The sequence below is a fragment of the Solenopsis invicta genome, chromosome 8 (assembly GCF_016802725.1).
Source record: "Solenopsis invicta isolate M01_SB chromosome 8, UNIL_Sinv_3.0, whole genome shotgun sequence".
In the NCBI taxonomy this organism is placed as follows: Eukaryota; Metazoa; Arthropoda; class Insecta; order Hymenoptera; family Formicidae; genus Solenopsis; species Solenopsis invicta.
In genome coordinates this window covers 15,091,650-15,113,575 of record NC_052671.1, presented here as the reverse complement: position 1 = coordinate 15,113,575, position 21,926 = coordinate 15,091,650, and the positions used below count along the sequence as shown (strand labels likewise).

The following is a 21,926-nucleotide window of genomic DNA, read 5'->3' as shown; positions in this document are numbered from 1 at the left end:
GCATAAATTTATTGCAAGGCTACAAAACTGCAAGTTCTATACGAGATCGAGATATTTTGTATCAATATCTTATTGTGGTTATTATCCACGAAAAGCAATGGCGTGATTGGGAATATTATTGATATACCAGTCATTCTCCCGAAACAAGATCGTGTGTAATGGCAAAATGTGATTCCGCGACATTCGTTACAATAAACGAACCATCCATAAATAGAGGCGGCGACTGCACGCGCAAGCACGGACCCTGCTCCGGATTTTATTGCCAATATGCTATAATTTCTGACATTAGATGCCGTTGACGCTTTCGTCCACTCATTACAACCCTCCTCATCCCCCTAACGTGATCTTCCCGTGAGAACGGCGAGTAGCTGTGACCTCTCTCTTTCTCCGTCTCTCACTTTCCCTCTTTTGTGGATACTGATAGATGAAATTATGAGGAGGGGTATCGAAATTGGACCGCGACCTTCAGCCCATACAGTCTTTCGGCTTCTGATGATATTATCAGGATGTGCGATGTGATAAGGGGATACGAATAAATGAAAGAAAATCGTTCAATACGAGATTGCAATCTGCTGCGAATTTACGGACGTAGGAACGGCTCTGAGATTACCTTCAGTAATGCTTTCAACGTATTTCTAATCATAAAAAATCTATTCTTGAAAGAAAACAAGAGTTTGATTTTTTTTTAAAGAGATTTTTTTTAAATAATTTTTATGTGAAAAAGATACTGGGTTCTCAAATACGAAATTAAATTGTATGTGCAAAATGAAATTTATTCCGTTGTGTGCTGGACTATCAATTTGATTGTAATTAATCTCGTATTACCTTCTTGTAGATGAGCTTGTTATCGCGATGAAAACAGCTACGAGTGGTTTGCGGAATCGCAGATCGCAGCGACCATTTTCGCCAGCTCACCTCTTCGTCGTCGGTGATTTCTCGGGATAAATGTACCGCAAACTTTCCTCTTTCAATTGGCAATAAGATTTGATCGTTGCGGGAAATATCATCCAATTTCCTTTCTCTCTTGGCCGGAACATTGCCGCTCGTCCGCCTACTCGTTCGCCCTCTAACTTCACCATCATCTACCCTCTTTCCGTTATCCTTTACACGCCCGGTCGCAAAACATAAAAATGGCGAAGCCATCCTCTTTGGTTAGCCGGTTGAAATTGCACCGGTGCAATACCCGATATTTGCTCAAGATATGTTTAATATTTCACACAACATTGATTTAATAATATTATATAATTCGAAATCGATTTTCTTTATTTGACAAAGATGTAAAAGAATTTTACATATTTTATTGTTTAATTAAAGAGATGTAAATATAATAAGACGTTTTGTAAATTAAAATTCATACATTTCGCATTTTTCTCTTTCTCAACATCATAAATTGAAAAAAATTGAAAGTTATGCTTCTTATTTTAACTTACTCATACTTTGTGGAATATTGAAAGTTTTAATATATTTTTTTACATTTGGAATTTATGCTTTATATAATGATTAAGAAATTTAACGTATATACAAGTAGCTCGGATAACGCCGATCAACAATTATTATCTAAAACTCTGAGAGTATCAACAAAAGCCCAATATAAATAATGTTTTAAGTGATTCTTATAATTTATTTCTTATATTTAAAAAAAAATCAAGCAAATCAAATGTATTGTGTAGTCCAATTCAATAACAAACGAAAAAATCTTGAATTATAATTTTTATCGATTTCTTGGTACGTGGAAAGAAAAATGAAGAAAAAAGTAGATGTAGCACAGTATAGCACAGTAATACGTCGTCAAACGTAAATATACAAATTTTCTTCTGATAAATATCAAAAAAAGATTAATTTAAAATTAATCTATTTTTAACTTAAGATATAAACGTTTCCTTTAAGAATTATAACTAAAATTATTTTTTTGTAGATAATTTAGATAATTAGAAATTTATGTTAACTTGAATGTAGAACACAAGAATTTGGAAAATATTACAAAAAATACACCTAGATAGCTAAATAAATTCAAAATGCCGTTATGTTACTGTTAACCGTTTCAGCAACTGATGTCGACAAACTAGGTGCTTCCAAACAAACACCAAACAATTGCTTCCTCACTATATGAGTGACATCTTGCCCTCACATGAATTCTAAATTTGATGATGACAAATGGATAGCATCTTGATGGCATTACTTCATTATACTCAAAGAATATACGTATGATAACAACATGATAGGCAACAACTGTTGCCATCGGTTTGCTGTCCGCGTTTAACAGCATGTTAACGGCATCTTGAAGACAACATGAAAACAACTTGTCACGATGTGGCATCTGTGATATATAACATGATGACAGCAACATGATGACAACATTTGCAAAAATATAAATGCATTACATTTGATATAAAAACAAGTTAATCATTTAAATGTAAAAACATAAAATTTTATGTGGAACAGCGTTCCACACACATGTCACGTTTGAAAAGAATGAGAGCAAGCATTCGTCCTGAAATTACAATTAAGCAGCTCCTCACTGAAGTATGAGCTGGTAAAATGGCCCCGGTGGCGCCTAGATCACAGATATCTATACTAAACTAGATCGCTAACCTGTGGCATTAGCATATGACAGTATTGAGGCAGGAAGGATATCCGGTTTCAGCCATGTTACCTACAACAAAATGGCAGCTCCAATGCCGCTCTAATGCCGCTCTTGCTTGTCATTATGGCACGATATCGAAAAAACACACTCGATAATCGCAATTAATATGCTCAACGGTGCTCAGCGGTTAACCGGTTTAGTTGTCAAACCTGTCAAACACATACGCACTAACCTAATCTACGCGTAGACGCCATTTTCTTGTTGGGTAAGATGGCCGAATCCGGATATCCTGCCGGACACAGCTATTCAGCCGAAGGTAGCGATCTAGTTGTTAGATAGATATCTGTGGCCTAGATATAACGTTTGTGTGGCTGCACTGGATTCACGAGAAATCCCCCGCGGCGTGGCCGCCTAGCGGTGGCGCCAACACTCACTTGTTCGCGTGGGGCATTACATGGCGGGACCAAAAATTGTCATGTCAACAAATTGTTAACAACAAACTGCAATTTAGGAATTTCAACAATATTAATCAGTATTGTGCTTCTTGTATCAAACTTTTGATATCATAGGACCTATCATTTTGTTCTCATGTTGTTGTCATTATGACATATACGAATGCGAGCTCATGATGAGCCGTCAGTTTGCTGTCAGTACGACATGTTATTATTTATAAATTTTTGCTTTTAAAATTTCATTAACTGGTGATATGTTTTTGCTCTCTTGTTGTCAACTCAGTTTGCACATAAGACTTCGGTGTCAGCAAATCGACAGCAACTTCACAACAACTCATGAAGTGCATTAGTTTACTTAACATGTAAAATTACGCTTGTCTATCTGGGCAATATATATTATTGAATTTGTGCAACTACATAAAAAAATATATATATTTTTTAGAAGTAATGAGATTCCGCGACTGTCAACACTAGAATTTGTTCATTTTATTGGTGAAAAAAAATCCAATGATCCAAAGAAGGAATCGTTTAATCAGACCTTATCACCTTTTATCAATAGAAATAATATCAAAATAATTATGAATACGCGTGTTTATGGCCATTTTAACCAAACTCTGATTAATCTAATCGACCAATTAATCCATGGGAATTAACCAATCGCATCTATTTGTTATATGAAATGACAAATGCGATTGGTTAATTCCAATGGAATCGGTCGATGAAGTTAATCGAAGTTAAGTTGAAGTGTCTCATACATACACAACCAGAATTGCGAGGTTGGAGGATTTTCTCTCAAATGTAGATTTTATTAGAGAAAATTTTTTTGGTGTATAAAAAGTTTATGATAATTTTTAGAGAAGGAAATTATAAAAATCTATAATATTTTTAACTTTTCAAATAAATTCTCGTGATAATAAAACCCAAGTGAGAAAAATTTCTTAAATCCTTGGCAACACTGACTTCAACATATCTCTCTCTTTGACCTTTGTCCAATATTTCTCCACATAGTTGGTCTAACACGATTAGTAACAGTCTATGATATTACTGAAGAAGTAACGAGGTCGCATCGAAACTATATATGATAAATGAACAGAAAAATTGTAATAAATTATAATAGTTACGAGAGTAAAAAGAGCAATTCTAATGGACCTACATTGTGGTCAGTGTTATGTTTTAATGAAAACATCGTGTCGTTTTAGAATGCTGCTGTATGTAAACTGCGTGTTTGCCGTCTAACCTCTAACCTGGCAATGATTATTACCAACCTCGTCTGCTTTAGTTTCCTATACGTCAGTATACGTAGCCATCAACTTAACCTATGACAGTCAGTTAACAAAAATTCTTTTGCACTCAGTAAAATAATTAACGGTTTAACAAAATGGAAAATAATAATAATATAAATCGGAATGCCGAACGCAACGGCTTTGTATGGCAGTATTTCACATCAGAAACGTGGCCAAATACTAAATGTAATCTTTGTAATAACCATTTCCATGGTGGACAAATAGGACATTTAGAAACACATCTGTGGAGTGTACATCCTGAAACACTAAAAAAAATACAAGACGAAATTAAAAGTACCTGGTTATCACGATATTTCATATTTGATGAAGAATGTGGGAAGACAGTATGCATTATTAACGATTGCTGTGTCAATATATTTCGCGGAATAAGTTACTTAAAAGAACATTTATTCAAAGAACATAATATAGGTAAGTAAATATTTAAATATTTAGACAGGTTTATGTATACAATGAAATTACACAGGCGTAACGATTTAATTATCAACAGTTGAGTATAATAACAACAGAAGTACAAACATTATTAGTCATCGAATTGGTACACATTTGCAAGCAACAAAACATTCAGAAGTATCATGGAGTCCCAATAAATCTATAGCCTGGCAATATTTCACATTAGAAGATTGGCAATTTGCAAAATGTAATATTTGTAATAAAAGTTACCACAGGAAAATGTTATGTAATCTAGAGAAACATTTGTCGCATCTGCATCCAGAAATACCAAAAAAATTACAGGAAGAAGTTAGGTGTTCCTGGCTATCACAATATTTTATATTTGAGAAAGGTCACAGAATAAGATGCACTTATAATTGCCACCCTTTCAGTATATTTCGTGGAATAAATTACTTAAGAGATCACTTGTTCAACTTTCATAATATAGGTAAATGAATATTTAAATGTTTATATACATGTGGAGAAAGAAATAATGAGATGTAATGATTTAGATAAATCCAACGCTTGGATAAATTCTAATGGACAACAGGATGAAGCATATTCACAAGTAGCAAAATATCTTAAAAGATCATGGAGTTTTCGTAACACTGTAGCATGGCAATATTTTACATCAGAAAATTGGCCCTTTACAAAATGCAATATTTGTAACAAACGTTACAATGGCAAGAGATTACAACATTTAGAGGAACACTTGTTCCTAAAACATCCAAAAACGGTAGAAAAAATAAAGAATGAAATTAGATGTTCATGGATGTCAAAATATTTCACATTTGATAAGAGAGATCGTATGGACTTTGCAAAATGCATTTACAATTGCAAACCGTTTTGTATATTTCGCGGAATAAATTACTTAAGAAGTCACTTATCTAAAAATCATAATATAGGTAAATAAATATTTCAATACTTATACCAAGAGCGCAAAAAGTTAGAAATAAACAAATACTCTTTGTTTTTAATATAACAAAATAATATACAAATTAATCTATTTTAAACAACATGTTAAAATTGAATATATTTCTAATCGCGTTATACGGGAGCAGTAGCACAATTTTTAATTCGCGTTATAGAAATACCGCGTTATACGTGATCTTACTGTAATTATATATAAAAAATTATTTTTCAAGTATATACAAGAGAGAAATAATATTGATATAATGATTTAATCATCGGTAGATGAATTCAATGACAGCGATAGTACATATTTTAATGGACAACAAGCTGATGCACATGCTCAAGCAGCAAAACATCATAAAGGATCATGGAGTTTCCGTTACACTACAGTATGGCAATATATGACATCAGAAGAATGGCCCTTTTCAAAATGTAATATTTGTAATAAACGTTTGAGTAGTGGAATAATACCCAATTTAGAGAAGCATCTTGCGTGTCAACATCCAGAAACAGTAAAAAAAATGCAGGATGAAATTAGATGTAGCTGGCTATCACAATACTTCAAAGTATACGTAAAGGGTCATATGACAAGGTGCATTTACAATTGCAACCGTATGAGTATATATAGAGGACTAGATTACTTTAAAGACCACTTGGCCAAGAAACATAATATAGGTAAATAAATATTCTGCTTAATATCTAATAGGATTATACAAGAATTTGTACAGGATAAGATTTTTGTATAAGAAAGGTCTAGATAATTTTATCCTATTTTTAGTTATTAAATGTCATATGTTATCTTCTCTTTTTATACTATCATATACTTTATTATATAGTTTAGTAATCATCTTTAATCATTGTTTAATTATGTTATGATATTATCAATTGACATTATCTCTTCATGTTTTCGGTTTATGTATAATGTATTACGTTATACTTTAATTTGTGTTCTTTATATAAATATGACTTTAATTACATTAATATTTTTTTACACACGTACACACACACACATACACGCGCGCGCGCGCGTGTATGTGTGTGTATCAAACCGTAATTTTTAATTTTGATTAAATAACGAGACAATTTGTATTGAAATATATACACATTTAGATTAATGCTTAAGGTTTTAAATAAGATACTGTTAAGAAGCGATAGAAATAGCTTTTAGAAATAACTTTTTTGCACTATTTCTATACTTTTTTATACTTTTTATTGTACAATTCAAATATGGATCAATTGAAATGAATAATTTTACTATAAAATTTTAAAAACTTTTAATAATATTTAAATCTGTTTCTATCTTTTCTTATGAGTTATTTTTTAATACCATGTTTAAAGATGTAAGTCTTATATGCAAGTACATAAAAAATAATACATATAATTATTTAACAATCACTAGATGAAACCAATGCTACTGTAAAGAGCGATTATACACAGACTCATATAAGCAAAATAGTAGAAAATGAGGAGAAATAAGAATTGTGGTAAGTATTGTGAATATTAATGTAAGTTTAAAGTTACATTTTGATATAAGACAGAGCTTGACAAAAAATTTCAGTCAATTTTCAGCTAGCGGTGTTTATAAAGTACTCTTGAAGAAATCATTCAACTTTTATTTAGAACATTTTTTTCTATCTTTTACAATTTTGATATTTGCTTCTAAAAGAAAACCAATTTTTTCGGAAAGATGTTTTAATCTTCTTAACGTGCGATTCAGCACTTATAAAAAAATACGTGTCTATTTTTTCTATATTTTAATATATCTAAAGCTCATTAAAATCGGAGAAAGATACTTGTTGCTTTGTTAGTTTTCGAGTAAAACCGTTAGTATCTCTATATTAATGCTTCATGTGTTTGATGAAAAGTTTTATAGTCTTTGGTTTTTAATCTTTTCCAAATTCACATAGTATTTATATCAGGACATTTTATCTTTTAGATGTTTAAGAAGTAAAAATACAATTTTCCGTTCAATAATCAAGTAACGAATGCGACTACGATTCAATCAGATAATGTCAACTATGCTATTACTATGTAATATAACCACTACATTCCTTAACCTTTTAATAACTTTATGTCTGTGTAGATTCAATAGCAAAAGGGACAAGCAGAACAATAAGAACGTAGATTCTATTTCAGATTTTGAAAGCATCAATGCATCAAGAAAAAGGTGACCATAATGTTAATTTTTTTTAATAGCTAAAATAGCTATACAATCAGTTATGCAACATAAAGCGATTTCGCGAATTAAACATTAATCTGATTACAAATATCTTATTACAACTTAATTTAGTTTCATTAATTACACTTATTAATTCTCTTATGACTCTTTTTCAAACTTTTTTTAAATTTAAATTTTTTATATTCTTTATTTATCTATTCTTTTATGCATCTCGTGTAATATTTGTTTAACAAATACAAGTATATCTGGATAATATTTGTTAAACAAATACAAGTATCTGGATAATATTCAATTTTTTTTAGAGTAATTAGTGTTTACTTAATATGCTCAGCAAACTGAGGTTATTGTTAGTTTGACGATAAATACTGTCAAGGACGTTATTTTGATGATAAAGTATGACATATTATGTCAGCTTGCGATCTGGGTAATTTAAGAATTCAAATTATTTGGATAATATAAATATTCATATTTAAAAAATAGAATGTGCTGATTTGTTTATTTAGAAATTTAATTTGTTACAAGAAAAAGGTATGACATGGTAAACGAATAATAAATGAGGAAAAAATTTGAATACATTTAATGATTTAATATGATGTTGTATTCGAGTAATATCAAAATCAATTTTTATGTTTATTGACAACTTTTTATGTTACGTACATACAAACAAAGAATCATTTCAACACACGTATAGAATAATTTTAAGTATGCTAGATTATATGTATTAACAGAATGTACACACATATATATGTATATGTGCATATATTTTTATATTGATTGGAAAGTTCATATATTTTAAATGGTAATAAAGATGACACAACTAAAAGCATTTTAGATAAAAAAGGTGGCATTTTTAAAAAGTAGTTTGTTTATTTAATCCTTATTTCATCAAAAAGTCAATACGCTTCAAGTGTTTGAGGAAAAATCTCATACTGGAGTGGCGCAGCGTGAAGGCATTACGTGAGATCGGATATGGTTAAGTCGTGGGTTTGAAGTTCGAACCCTAAGAAGTGTGAAAAGTCTCATACTCAAGTTGTTGGTCTCAATCATTTTTGAATTTAAATTGTATTTACACCTGGACATTCGATTCTTCAGATAATTAGATTTAGATAGTACGAATCCACATTGTTACCAATCAAATAATCGAATAATAATGCGACAAACAATAAGATATAATCAGGGAAAGTAACGAGTTACAATAAATAACGCCGTTACTCGTTATTCGTTATTTTTATAATTTGGTAATAATGTTACAATTTACCATAATAGTAATAATAAAACCAGGGTTGGAATAATCAGAATGTATTAAATTACTCATTGAAAAATAGTATTTATAACTTTACTCGTTACGTAACGAATCAAAATAAAAAGATAGAAATATATAATTTCTCTGATAATTTTACTATAAAATTAAATAAAATTTTAGTAATGTTGTACAGAAAGAAATAACATGCATATAATGATTTAATCATTGCTAGATGAATCCACTGACAAAGTCAGTTTTAATGCCGCTCGTAAACGGGCTCGCACAAGTTCCCAAACAGTAGAAGATATAAATGTCGTTAGTAAACGGGCTCATACAATTTCCCGAGTAGATCGAGAGTAATGAGAGTGATAAATATTTCGAATGTATAAGTATAATTTTAAACTTTCTCTTATATCCGTTCATTCATTGGTTTTAGTTTCAATAATTTTCACCACTGCTCAGTCAGTAAATTGCGACACTGCAGTCGTCCAATGGGTACTTTTTTTTAGAATGGGTACTTTTTTTGCTTTTTTGTGTTTAAGCATGATCGGGTTAGACGCAATGTTATGAGAGATTATAATATATTGGAAAATGAGTTATTTAACAAAGTCAATGTCTTCTTTCTACCTATCCTATCCAAATAACGGTACCTTTATAACGGTTCCTCACATACATTATGATCAATATAAAGAATGATAACATATTATCAAAAATCAAATATCTAGTAGGGGAGACCGAGTCTACATGTTACAGAGGAAAAATTAGTTGTTTTTAGTTGCCTAAGAACGTATTTCACTTTTATGAATATTATATGAAGTTCTAATGTGATACTTCACTATTTCACTCGGATTTCCTAACGGTACATTTCGTATGAATATTCGTACGATATTGCCATGTGCTAGGTTAGTGACTATAAATGAACTATAGGAGATGCTGTTCTTTTTTTAATTTTTATGTTAATAATAAATATGACATTCTGTGAGTTGCTTCTTTTTCTAAATATGCACATAAGCTAGAAGTATAAGCTAAAAAATTGGTTTTACAATCAGGAGTACTCTATCAACGCCATTGTGTCATTCTGTCCTAGTTTTACGTTTTATGACTGATAAACATAAAATGATGCCATTAGCGCCGTTTAGTACGACAGTGTGTTTCCCGAAGACGCTTAATAAAATAAATTACACAAAAATGTATACTCTATAAATTTTATAAATAATGTATACGAAAGAGGTTGAATAAAATTCAGAGCAGCTGACTCTCTTAGGATATACACACTGTTTGAAAGCTGAGCAAGTACTCAGAGGGGTAATCAGATAGAGGAGGAGAAAGTTATTCCGGGCAAAGTTTCCTCGAGACATTAGTTTATAATTCGGCAATCCCGGATCAGTATTTGTCACGATTAGCCAAACCTTCCCCCTCCCCGAACGGTTGGAATATCTGTTTCTGGGGAGGTCTCATCCCTTTCTTCACCCCTTCTTCGTGGATCCTGCGTGAGTTTTCATTAATTTCGCCCAATCCTGCCGAACTATTGTCGTAGTTACGCACAATTTCGGCACGACAATGCCCAGCTTTCTCTGGGATTGACGTAGACGAAAGGGGGAAAGCGTGCGAGGGAAGGAGAGGCCAAGCCTGTAAGGAGTTATAACGATGTCGAGTGGGAAGGGTAAGAAGTTCTCTAGGTTCAAAGCCCGGGGTGGCATGGATTATATTTCTCGTGTCATTTGCCTTCTGAGTTAGACCGATGACGTTTCGCTTCGAGTTTCTCTGTAGAAATTTTACTACACGAAGCGAGAAGAAACTCGTCAAGAACGGGATTTGATAGAAAGGATTTCGATACAAATTGAAGAACTTTTACTTATAGTATTCATGTATTTGTAGTTTATATAAATATAATTGCCTTAAATTTTTCAAATTTTTATTATTTTTATTTAACTATTAGTAAATAGCAATAACATTATTTTTATTGCTTGACGTTATTTATAAAATTACTTAAATAAATATTTAAAAGAAGAAATGACTTTACCTTACCTTTATTTAGATTATTAGAATGTATATTATCTTCATCTTTCTTCTACATAAAGGAAGTATTAATTTTGCAAATCACTTAAGTTAAAATAAGTAGCAGATATAAAGTATTGTTTTTTGTTAAAACCTCCAAGTTAGTTTCTCATAACAAGAACATTTTTTTGAGTAATAATAACAAATTGCACAGATTAGAAGTAATAGCAACATAATGTAAAAGTTGTTTAAATGATTTAAAAACTTTTATACGGAATGTAGTCTTATTATATTGTGATGTATTCCCTCTATGTATTTTAACTTATTTGTACCAAATAAAAAAAAAAGAAACGTCACACGTTCCTTGCCACACTAAATTATTTTAAAAAAGTAGATTACTGTTTGAAAAAGATAATGTCTCTTATATTATAACTCTTGTTTTTGAAAAATGAAGGAATATAAGTAAAAATATGAACGTAATGTTTTTCATTTAAAATTATTTTGCTTAACAACAATGATATCTTAAAATTATCTAGATAAAACAATACACAATTTTATCCTTTACTTAAACAAATTATAATTAAATTATTTTTATATTATCTAAGATAAGAAAACTTATATGTCATTTACCCTATTTTTATATAGATAATTTTAAGTTATCCGAGCTAACATATTGATTTTATTTTGTAATAAACTGTTGTCTCGACTGACACTATTTTTGTTAATTATTAAAATAATTTTGTAGAAATATATAATCATAAATTTAAAAGTTACAGTGAGTAACCCTATTGTTAGTCAAATTTACGAGGTATTCATTCATAACAAGACGGCGAAAGAGAACATAAGGCATTGCTCGGACAAATATGGCACTCTTGCGAAAACTTTGACTTCGATATGGCCACTTTTGTCAACGTCGAACGGTATCTTAAGAATTAGCCTCGCGGGATTTCGAGGCGAGAAGCTACCGTCCTGGTTCGCCAACGTGCGCGGTGTTGGGAGCACATGTGTGTGCGTGTCACGGTAGGGCTATAAGAAGAGACGGGCGGAATCGTCTGGACCCATTTGCAACGTCATCCGGACAATTTCCAACGGACAAACTTCCATCTTCGAGCTTCGGGGGTCAGTCCCGCGATATTAGAACAAACGATTTCATCTGCTACGTCCTCATACCCCTCCCTGAGATCATCCCACCACAAGATCTATGTATGTATCTAAAGATAGGCATACTATACGAACTCAAAGATACACAACATGATTTTATAAGAAATATCATGCAGTTGTAAATATTTACGTATGCTCATATTTTTGTGTAAGGTAATTGCGATAGGTACAAATATGGAACGAAATATAGCCATCCGAGAATAGAAGAAAATCACCAATACTAACACTTTGTTTTCGAATAAAATTTCTTAAACAAATACTAAATATGTAACTTTAAAAACATGAAAATAAGCTAAACAGTTTTTTATCAAATGGTACAGCAGTTTTAATGATACTCACAGTAAGTAATAAGTAAAATTCGGATTGACGGAAACGGAAAATACCAAACATAAATTGCACGTCGCACATTTTGTCGGATTCGAAACACGGTCAGGGAGAGTGCGTAAAACCGAAATACATAATGTTAATGCTAAAAAACATCTATAAAATTTCTCCTGTCCGCTTTTATAATGCTATTTCGTATTTTGTAATAATTAATATTTTTAATGCAGTATATAATCCAGAGAAAGCGTTTGAGAAATTGAGACCCAAAAACAGACACAGAAGACAGTGATAGCAGAATTCAGAGCGTCGCAGGATAGGAGTTAACTAAATAAAATAAATTGATAAATAATAAAAAAAATATTTTTATGTATTAAACAACAAAGTATATAAAATAAAAATGCTAGGATTGAACCTTTACGTTTTACTCTTTTTTCTATTATTAGTTGATATGGCATTCTATGCTATTATATTCTATGCTATTTTTTCTATCTTAAAAAATTCAATAAAATGTAAAATGATTTATGAAATTTATTATCTATCAATATTTTAATTGAAAATTTTACACTTATTTCTAATTCTTACGGAGTATACCGGTTTTTGCTGCATAATAATTTTATGCTTCAAATCGTACTATGAGAAATATATAAAAGAGAAAAATATGGAAACAAATGAGTTTTAGAAAAGTTACAAATATATAAAATGATAATATTATCAATCATATATATTCACCATTGTTTAAAAGTGTAAACTATACAGTTTGCAAAAGAAAATCGTGCAAATTTTTTTCTATTTTTTCAAAAATTTATTTTTACTTGATTTTATGTAAAAAGAAACTATAAATGTATGAATTGTGGATATTTATTTCTATCATGTTTTTATTTCTATTAGTATTAATACAGTGCAATGTTTCTGAGAAATAAGTGCACGCCGTTTTAGAAGGACATGCCAGTAGTATTGGCTTTCTTCTAATTTAAATTAATTCTGACAGAATAACATAAAATTTCGTGGAAATTATAATCGTCAAACATTATTCATCATTATCAAAATAATTTTAATAAATTATTAAGCCGCTCTAGTTAATTCCGTAAACATCATTAATTAGTTTCTTTTACTCGTTTAACTTATTACGATTTTTTTTTTTTTTATGGAAAAATGAGCGCGACGCAGGATTGTCATTCGTCGGTGATTATTTTGTCAATATTGTGGAAAGGCAAGATATAGATATTTGCGGTTATCCGCGGCGTTTTCATCACGGTAACGCAGACACGCTGAGAGTATTCACGGATTAAATACAGCCACGCTTCCGGACGATGACTGCGTCGCGCCGCATCGCGCTGGATAAATCGCGATTGCGTAATATCGCGAGCGAAGCGTTTGCGCGAGTAGAGAATTGCGTAAAGGCAAATATGCGATAGACTACCCGAACGTCCCGTATTGTATGATTGTCTCCGTTCTCTCGCCCCCCCTAACCATCCCTGTCCGCCTCTCGCCGTCGCCGCCACCGCCGTCGCGTTTCGCAGGAAATGCCTGTCTTGCATTTCCCGGCATTGTAACCACCCCGTCGGCTTCGGAGTATTGCCAGCCTCCACGTTTGAATTGCATTACCTATTATTGCTTATTGTTCGCACGCTACGTGCTTCTCGTCTCCCCTGCGTGCCCGGATTTTCCCTCTTTGGTCCAGCCTTGATATTCCTTTCTGCTTAGCTGCGGCTTGCCTTCGCCATTACTTCTTCATAGATTCTTTTCTTCACTCGCTATCACGAATATTATAACATTACTGTTCTACAATTGTTTTTAATAAATGGGAAGGTATTATGAGCACCCGTATTATCTCTGTAGGTGACGAATTGCTACTAATTATTTATGGAATCATTTATTTAGTAACATGGCGTTATGTAGTAGCGCCAATAGAACAATACATAATAACTGACAATTATTACATTTTTATTTTTAATTATTTTGAAATTTGTTCACAAGGTACATTTTGACATTTAATTACACATTGGGTCACTGCATCAGTCACTAAACAATCACCAGTAAATGACTATTTTAGAAAAGTATTAAAATAATAAATTACAAATTTATTCTATTCTTTCATGATTTAATTTTCATAAAGATTTTATTAAAAGTATCATTTTTTATTTAAAAATGTAATTATATTAAATTTTTTTAAACGTTTATTGACTAATTCAATTTTTTATTTATTCATTGGCTAGTGCAGTGATCCTACTTCTTCATTGTTTCTAAACTTAAACATATTATTACACAAACATACGTATACATTCGAATGCTTTCTTTTGTTATTTAACTTTTTATTCGGCTATACACTTTTCGAATTGTGCAAAGTTATTCAATAGTATATTACAGCATTTTGTTAATGTGGACATAGAAGCGAGTATTTATGAGCACTATCGAAACTTTTATATCGAAATAATCAATTGTCATTGTATAAGGTTGTGTTCAAACATTAGAGATACTACTTTACTCTTTTAACATGTTAAACAAGGATAAAATGATATTTCTAACGTTTCTGAATCCAAATAATTCTAAACCATGGAAAATTAAAAATTTATAATTTTGTAACAAAATATTACATCTTTTTTAAATAAAACCAATTAAATTTATTTTTGTGATAGCCCGTATTATCATCCTTGTTTTTCTTCAACCTATACAGTATACAGTGTTAACACATTTGTATAAGTTACGTCTTAAGAAATAAATATTCCATAGCTTTGAGTCTAGAATTAATTAAATAATGTTTCTATGAATATAATCTTTAAGATTTGATATAAAATATAGATTATAGATTGTAACAAAGTTGTTAAATAAAATGTAAATAAGTGCCCATAATACCATTTTCTCCTCTATGATCAACTTGTATCTTTAAATTAAATTTAGTTAAGTCAAAGTAATATCCTATTACAATGTTGAAAATCACGTTAGTACAAATTTACATCTCTAGGTTGCGAAGAAGAGCAATATAGCAGTATACACTTGACGTGTTTCACTTACAATTGCGAATGTTTGCGGACACCAAGGAAAGGAATGGCCGGGTGCGAGGTCGTACTCGCAACGATTTATCCCCGATGCTCGTCGACTCGTATGCTAAAAACGTATGGAATCAGATTCGACCGACTGGCCCGGAGCGACTGCCGCGCGCGATCCCCTGGCGCAACTTACCGAGATTTTATTCATTTTTACATATGGCCGGGCAGGCGATAAGGAAACACCCGTGATATTTCACGTTTTTATATGCGGCCGCGTTTTGCCTTGAGGTGTTGGCCGGCCGCGCACGCCCTTCGTATAGAAATGTTATACGCCTCGGCCCGTGCCTGATATGCGAAATAAGGAGCCCGCGGGCATCAGGAAGGCCGCAGCCTCCTCGTTAGTTTGGCGTCGTAATCCGGTACCGTGTCGACGAAGAGAGCCGTTTTCCTCCTCGCAATCTCTTCAAGCCCGAAACTTCAATGTTACGTCTAAAATGACATCGTTCTCAGCCGACATTCGACATCGAGAATCGTCGGAAGAGTTTCATCTTACACTTTTGACAAAAGCCTCAACATTTAGGAAATGCGAATATTTTTACACTTTCGTACACTATATTAAGTTACAATGTAACTATTCTATTGAAGAGAACAATTTTGCGAAAAAAGGTATTTGCAATGTTAACGTCACTGAGGAAAAAAATGATTACAATTACTGCAGAGAAAAGACGGTAGTAGTGGAATATGTCTGGGATGATGAAATACCACGAATATCATGATAATTTGCGTTGAATTCTAAGAGCAACCGTTAAAATGCTAGTACAATCCAATCGAATTCACTAAATTTCACGCGTGGCAAAAAGCAAAGGAAGAAACATTTGATAAACACTATATATAGTTATGCACAAATGCACATTTGCTTTTAATGTAACCTTTAAAGCGTAAAACGCGAGTGATACCACGATGGCTAGTGAGGAACAAAAAAGTTACAATGGCGAGTAAGCGATAGTAACCCAAATGAGACAGTAGTTCAGGAAAAATTCACAAAAGCTTCATTGAAAAGTGTTACAGATAAAGTGTTTCAAACAAATCATCTTACTATTTAAAAAAATGTTGCTCATTTTTCTTAGTGCCAAATGATTAAGGAAACCTAAACTATTTAAAAACTCTAACTTAAATAATTTCATATGACTTCACTTCTTTGTGCATGCAAACTGTATTATAAACACAGTCTCTCATTGACTGCCAAATACTTTTGAGATTTTTCAAGACGATAGCTCCGGGAAATTTTGTTGTGGAACTTTTCAAATATTTTCAACAATCAATTCAAGTACAATGGGTAACGTAGGTGGCCCAAAATCTGCCTGCGTTTATTTGCAAGAATGTAATTTTTTTGCCTGCTTTTGAAGAAATTTGTTTCAAGATCAGTGCTTGTCGATGCTTGCCTTCTTTTCTAATCCCACATGGTCGACTTTACTATTTTGTAAAAATCAATAAAAGCGTACATTTTTATACATATTTAATAAAAATGTGTTTTAATTATATATTTATTTTTAGAATAACATATATTGAAATGATCTGTCAGTATTATATATGTATCAACACATAATATTCACGGATCATTTTAATAGTAGTTTCTATGCACGCAGAAGTCAAACAACGTTGGAGAGGTTCCAATTTGGATGGGTGACCCCTTGAAAAACGATAATATTCCTAAAATAAGATTTTCGAATTTTTTTTTTACTTTAAGCAACATTTTTTAATTTATTTATTGTGACAAAAACGTTTTTTTTTTACAATATTATGAAATAAATATACTTTTAATGAAGTAAGTGACTAGGGAATTGATCTCAAAGGGGATATAAAATAATTTCTTTTGAATACATTGCTGAACTTTTTATTAATTGTTATATAAAATACCTTTTACTGACTTTCCCAGTTGTATTTCATGAACAGTAAAATCATTGCTCTTTTAGTTGAGCTCAATGCAAACCTTTTAGGAACACTTGGCACTATTTGGGTTATTATTTAAGGTAAATGAGTTTCTTGAAGAAGACGTATAAAAAAGCGTAATTGAATGTAAAACAGAATTAATGTTAAGCTTCCTCCAAATACTATAGGTTAGAAATAATACATTTTTTTTAACACTTTAATAGAAATTAATCGTCCTCATAAATCAAACAAATATATTTCCTCTCATAAATTGTTGTGCATGCATCGTTAATGCCTATGAGTGATTAAGAATTGTATAAACAAGTTATTGTTCTGAAAATTCTATTTCATCATTTAAAACTTTACGAATAGTGTTGAATAGCAAATTGCCACTTAAAAAACCGTACTAATTTTTAAATAAAAAAAGAAATAATACCCAAAACGTACCTCTTCAAATATTTTAATATATGTAACTAATAATACAAATATTTTTCTGTTTATTTTAGTATTAACAATTATTCATTAATACACATATGTTCAATGTTCTTGTCAAAACAAAATTTTTCAAACTTGCGTGCAACGTCATACTTACAATTTTTATTTGACTTGAAATTTTATCACAATCTTCTTGTAACTATTTTATAGTGAAGTAGAAAGGTTTTTTGCAAAATGTTGATAATTCTTTTTGCAATTAGCATCTTTTTAAATACATTTTTAGGCAAAAACGCACTTTTTTCTATAAATAGCTGCTATTTTAACAAAAATTAATACTTTTAAAAATCCCTACATACTTATTGTTTAGTTGTGAATATGTAGATAATGTAGATTTTTGTCATTTGTTCCAGCATGAACCGAGTCGCAAAAAACTTGCACGTAAAAATTCATCTTTAAGAAAAGACGATTTTGTAAATCCCAGTACGCCACCATTTTGTGCATAAAAGGAAATAAAAAAATATTTTTTTACTTATCAATATATGTACAATAAAGCCCTCCAAGTTTTTTTATATAAAGTTATTTATTTACCCACAATAAATTGACAAACTTAGGTATCATTTTTGGGCCTCAAGATAGTGTTACCCTTTAACACAAATATTGCCTTAAAAATATAGGAGAATGAATAGGGAGGACATTATATATAAAATTATAACTATACGATAATTAGTAACATTTAAGTTATAGCCGCAAGATAATTAAGAATTACACTTCTTATGTAAAAATATAATTAGATTCGAGAAGAAACTGTGAGAGAAATTACTGGAAAACAATTTGTCTTCAAAATTGTACGCTCATACAAGTAGTCTTTTTCGCTATTCTATTATTTTTTTATATATTTATTGGTTAATTTGTAAAATTGCTTTACATTTCTTATCGATACGAAGAAAATAATAACACGTCGAAGAAGCCAGTTTACATCTCATTCTTTCAGATTGGAGGCATGGTTATTTAGTGTCCAATGATACTTCATTGTTTTAAAGTTCGAAACATGGTATTATCCTGCTTGAGTAAACCTGCACATACGTAAACACATATATACATGTATACACAGTGAATTACAAAATTAGAAAATGCAGTAAAACTATTAAAAATGCAAAATGATATTTTAATTGTTTTGTTTGATAATTAGATGAAATTATCTAATTTTGTTACTCAAATATGAATTAGATTTATTGAAATGCAAATTACACTTAAATTAAAAAGTGATTGAACAATATCTCGAAATATAAGTCTTTTCATCAATTATTAATATGTTCATAGCCAACAACGTATAACAAATTAAAATTGTTCAAACTCGTTCCAAAGATTCCTAAAAAACTTTATTAATCCCAAATAATCGTAAAACACAAATATATACACCACATAAACGTATAATATTTAATACGTATGATGCAATTTACCTTCACAATTTCACCATTAGCTCTTGGTAAATCGACAATAATCTTCACGTGTTTAATATCTTCCTAACGGCAGTAGTCTTCGAATTTGTTGAAAGTGATTACTGTTCTCCGATCAGAAATGATATAGGTAAGATTTTAATTTGAACATTAGCTTTTGGTAAATCTATAATAATCTTTACGTATTTAATATCTTTCTAACGGCAGTAATCTTCGAAATCGTTGCAAGTGAATACTGTCCCTCGATCGAAAATGATACAGCTGGGAATTTAATTTGATCATTAGCTCTTAATAAAACAACAATGATCTTCACGTGTTTAATATCTTCCTAACGATAGTAGTCTTCGAATTCGTTGGATGTAAGTACTGTTCTTCTATCGGAAATGATACATTTTGGATTTTCAAATACACTTTTCTGCAGTTTTAAATATTTTATAAATTCTTTCGAAGTTGTGTACTTTACTTGATGAGCTATGCAAATTTTGTAAAGGCGTCAATTACCGCCAGAATGTGCTTATAACTTTTGCTCGTAAACTAGAGAGATCCTAAATGATCAATATGGTGAGTATATGGAGTGGTATTTCTTTAGTCAGCGAATGCAAGAAACCTTCTCTTTTCATAGTTTTCTTATTGACGAGAATACATTTTAAGCAATTAACAATACACTTTTCTACATTTTCATGTAGATTAGGAATGTAAAATTCTTGTTTGAGATTTTTCTCGGACCTCTTGACTGCGAAATGACCTTTTTCATGAGCATATCTTATGTTCGGCTTATATTTATTTTGGCTTTATTAGTACAAATAAGTCATAAGTTTACCTGAGTAAACTAAATTGTTACGCATGTGGTAGTTTTTATGAGGGGCGTTTTGCGTTGCTTGACGACTTATATATTTTCGTCGGAGTATTGAGTCTTCTAAATATTTGGAGTAATGTCATGACTAACGACATTCATTACTGGGTGCCTGCTCAGAACATCCATATGCTTCATTCTGTGATGCTCCATTATGTAATTTCGGAGACTCAACGTCCATCGTGCGACCTGAAGTGTTAAATCCTTTTTATGTATGGTCTGCTGAAAAACTGAATAGTCAGTTACAATTTTGAAAGATATTCCCAGCAGATAAACACGGAAATTTTTTTGAAACTTCCACCACTAATACCTCAAGTTCGTAACTAGAGTGTTTTCTTTCAGCATAGCTCCTCTTCTTGTTTGTATACCACACAGGATCCAGCTATTTATGTGAGAGTGTCTTTTGTAGTAAAATTGCTTTTTAACCGTCTTGACTAGCGTCAGTGTGAACTTTGGTTTCATAATTGCAATTGCAGGTACTTAAGATTGATGGTTTCTTTGAAATGCATTGTTTGAGCTTCACGAATGCATCCATTTCCTGCTCTTTAAATCGGACTGAACTTTTGCATCTTTTTTTAGAAGATCACTAATAGGTTAGTAATCTTTAAGCAACATGGGATAAACTTTCGAAAGTGGTAATCTTGTAAGCTTTGAACGATTTATATATGTGGCGGCTTTGGAAATTTCACTATTGTCTCAATCTTATTATGTGATACATGTATTTTACCATATTCCATTAAATGTCCCAAGAATTCAATGCGTGTTTGCAACAACTTGCACTATTTTTCTTAATCTCGTTTCCATATTCTTTCGCTGTCTCTGTACAATCAACTTGAGAAAAGCAATAGCAGTTCTTCATTGAGACCTGGTTTCATTAAACTCATCAATGTACAGAAAATCCCTTTGCGGTCAAATAATTAAAAATCAGGTTTATAAAGCGTTAGAATGCGACTGGTAAACTGCAGAACCAAATGGCATTCTTAGAAATTGTTATTGGACATTGTGTATCACGAACGATGTGTTTCCGGTATCTTTATGAACCGGAACGTCGAAGAATCTTTTTTTCGTATGAATAGATACTGAATACTCGAGCATGTGGCAATAAATCCAATATAACTTCGATTAGTGAAAATGAATAGCAGTCCTTGACCTCTACTCTATTTAATAATTGGTAGTCTACACAAACTCTCGGTGTTTTATCTCTCTTCTTTAATATCACCACTTTATTGATGTATCAGACAAACAGGGTTCTACTATTTCTTCCTCGATCCATTGTTCTATCTATTTTTCTATAATATTTTTTCTAGAAACAGCAAGCGTCTTGGTTTATCTTCTACTATTACCTTCTGATTATAGCTGTTGTCATATCAATCTTAGTCTTGTTCATCTTCCGTGGTTGATAATCTTCCAAAAGATTCTCTACTTCTTGCTTCTTCTTTATACAAGTATAATGCACAGCGTCCGGCCTACCTTCTTCTATGACGTAATTAAGTAGTAACATCGTATCTTCGTGTAACTTTGCTGAGAATGCTATTTTGCATAGTATTGAGTTGAGCGTCATTCAATACTACATAGATAAATAAAAAGAATTGTCGTCAACAAAAATTATACGTATATTCAAAATATTACTTTACCTCGTAGGGCTTTACCTCGTTACTGAAACCCGCATCTTAGTTTTT

General features: G+C 31.4%; 1 protein-coding gene across 3 annotated transcripts; it reads left to right on the top strand.

Moving 5' to 3' along the window:
• Positions 1-4,044: 4,044 nt before the first annotated feature.
• Positions 4,045-8,717, top strand: LOC105197172. 3 transcript variants are annotated; one of them, XM_011163418.3, is made up of 7 exons: positions 4,045-4,136; positions 4,236-4,748; positions 4,828-5,217; positions 5,282-5,674; positions 5,964-6,356; positions 7,081-7,165; positions 7,765-8,717. In XM_011163418.3, exons 2-6 carry the CDS (start codon positions 4,415-4,417, stop codon positions 7,155-7,157), a joined length of 1,587 nt encoding a protein of 528 aa, XP_011161720.1. In that variant the 5' UTR covers positions 4,045-4,136; positions 4,236-4,414; the 3' UTR covers positions 7,158-7,165; positions 7,765-8,717. The 3 variants fall into 3 exon arrangements, with proteins under 3 accessions (XP_011161720.1, XP_039308852.1, XP_011161721.1); XM_011163419.3 differs by having other exon boundaries at positions 4,063-4,195; positions 4,545-4,748; XM_039452918.1 differs by having other exon boundaries at positions 4,060-4,748.
• The last annotated feature ends 13,209 nt before the right edge of the window (positions 8,718-21,926 follow it).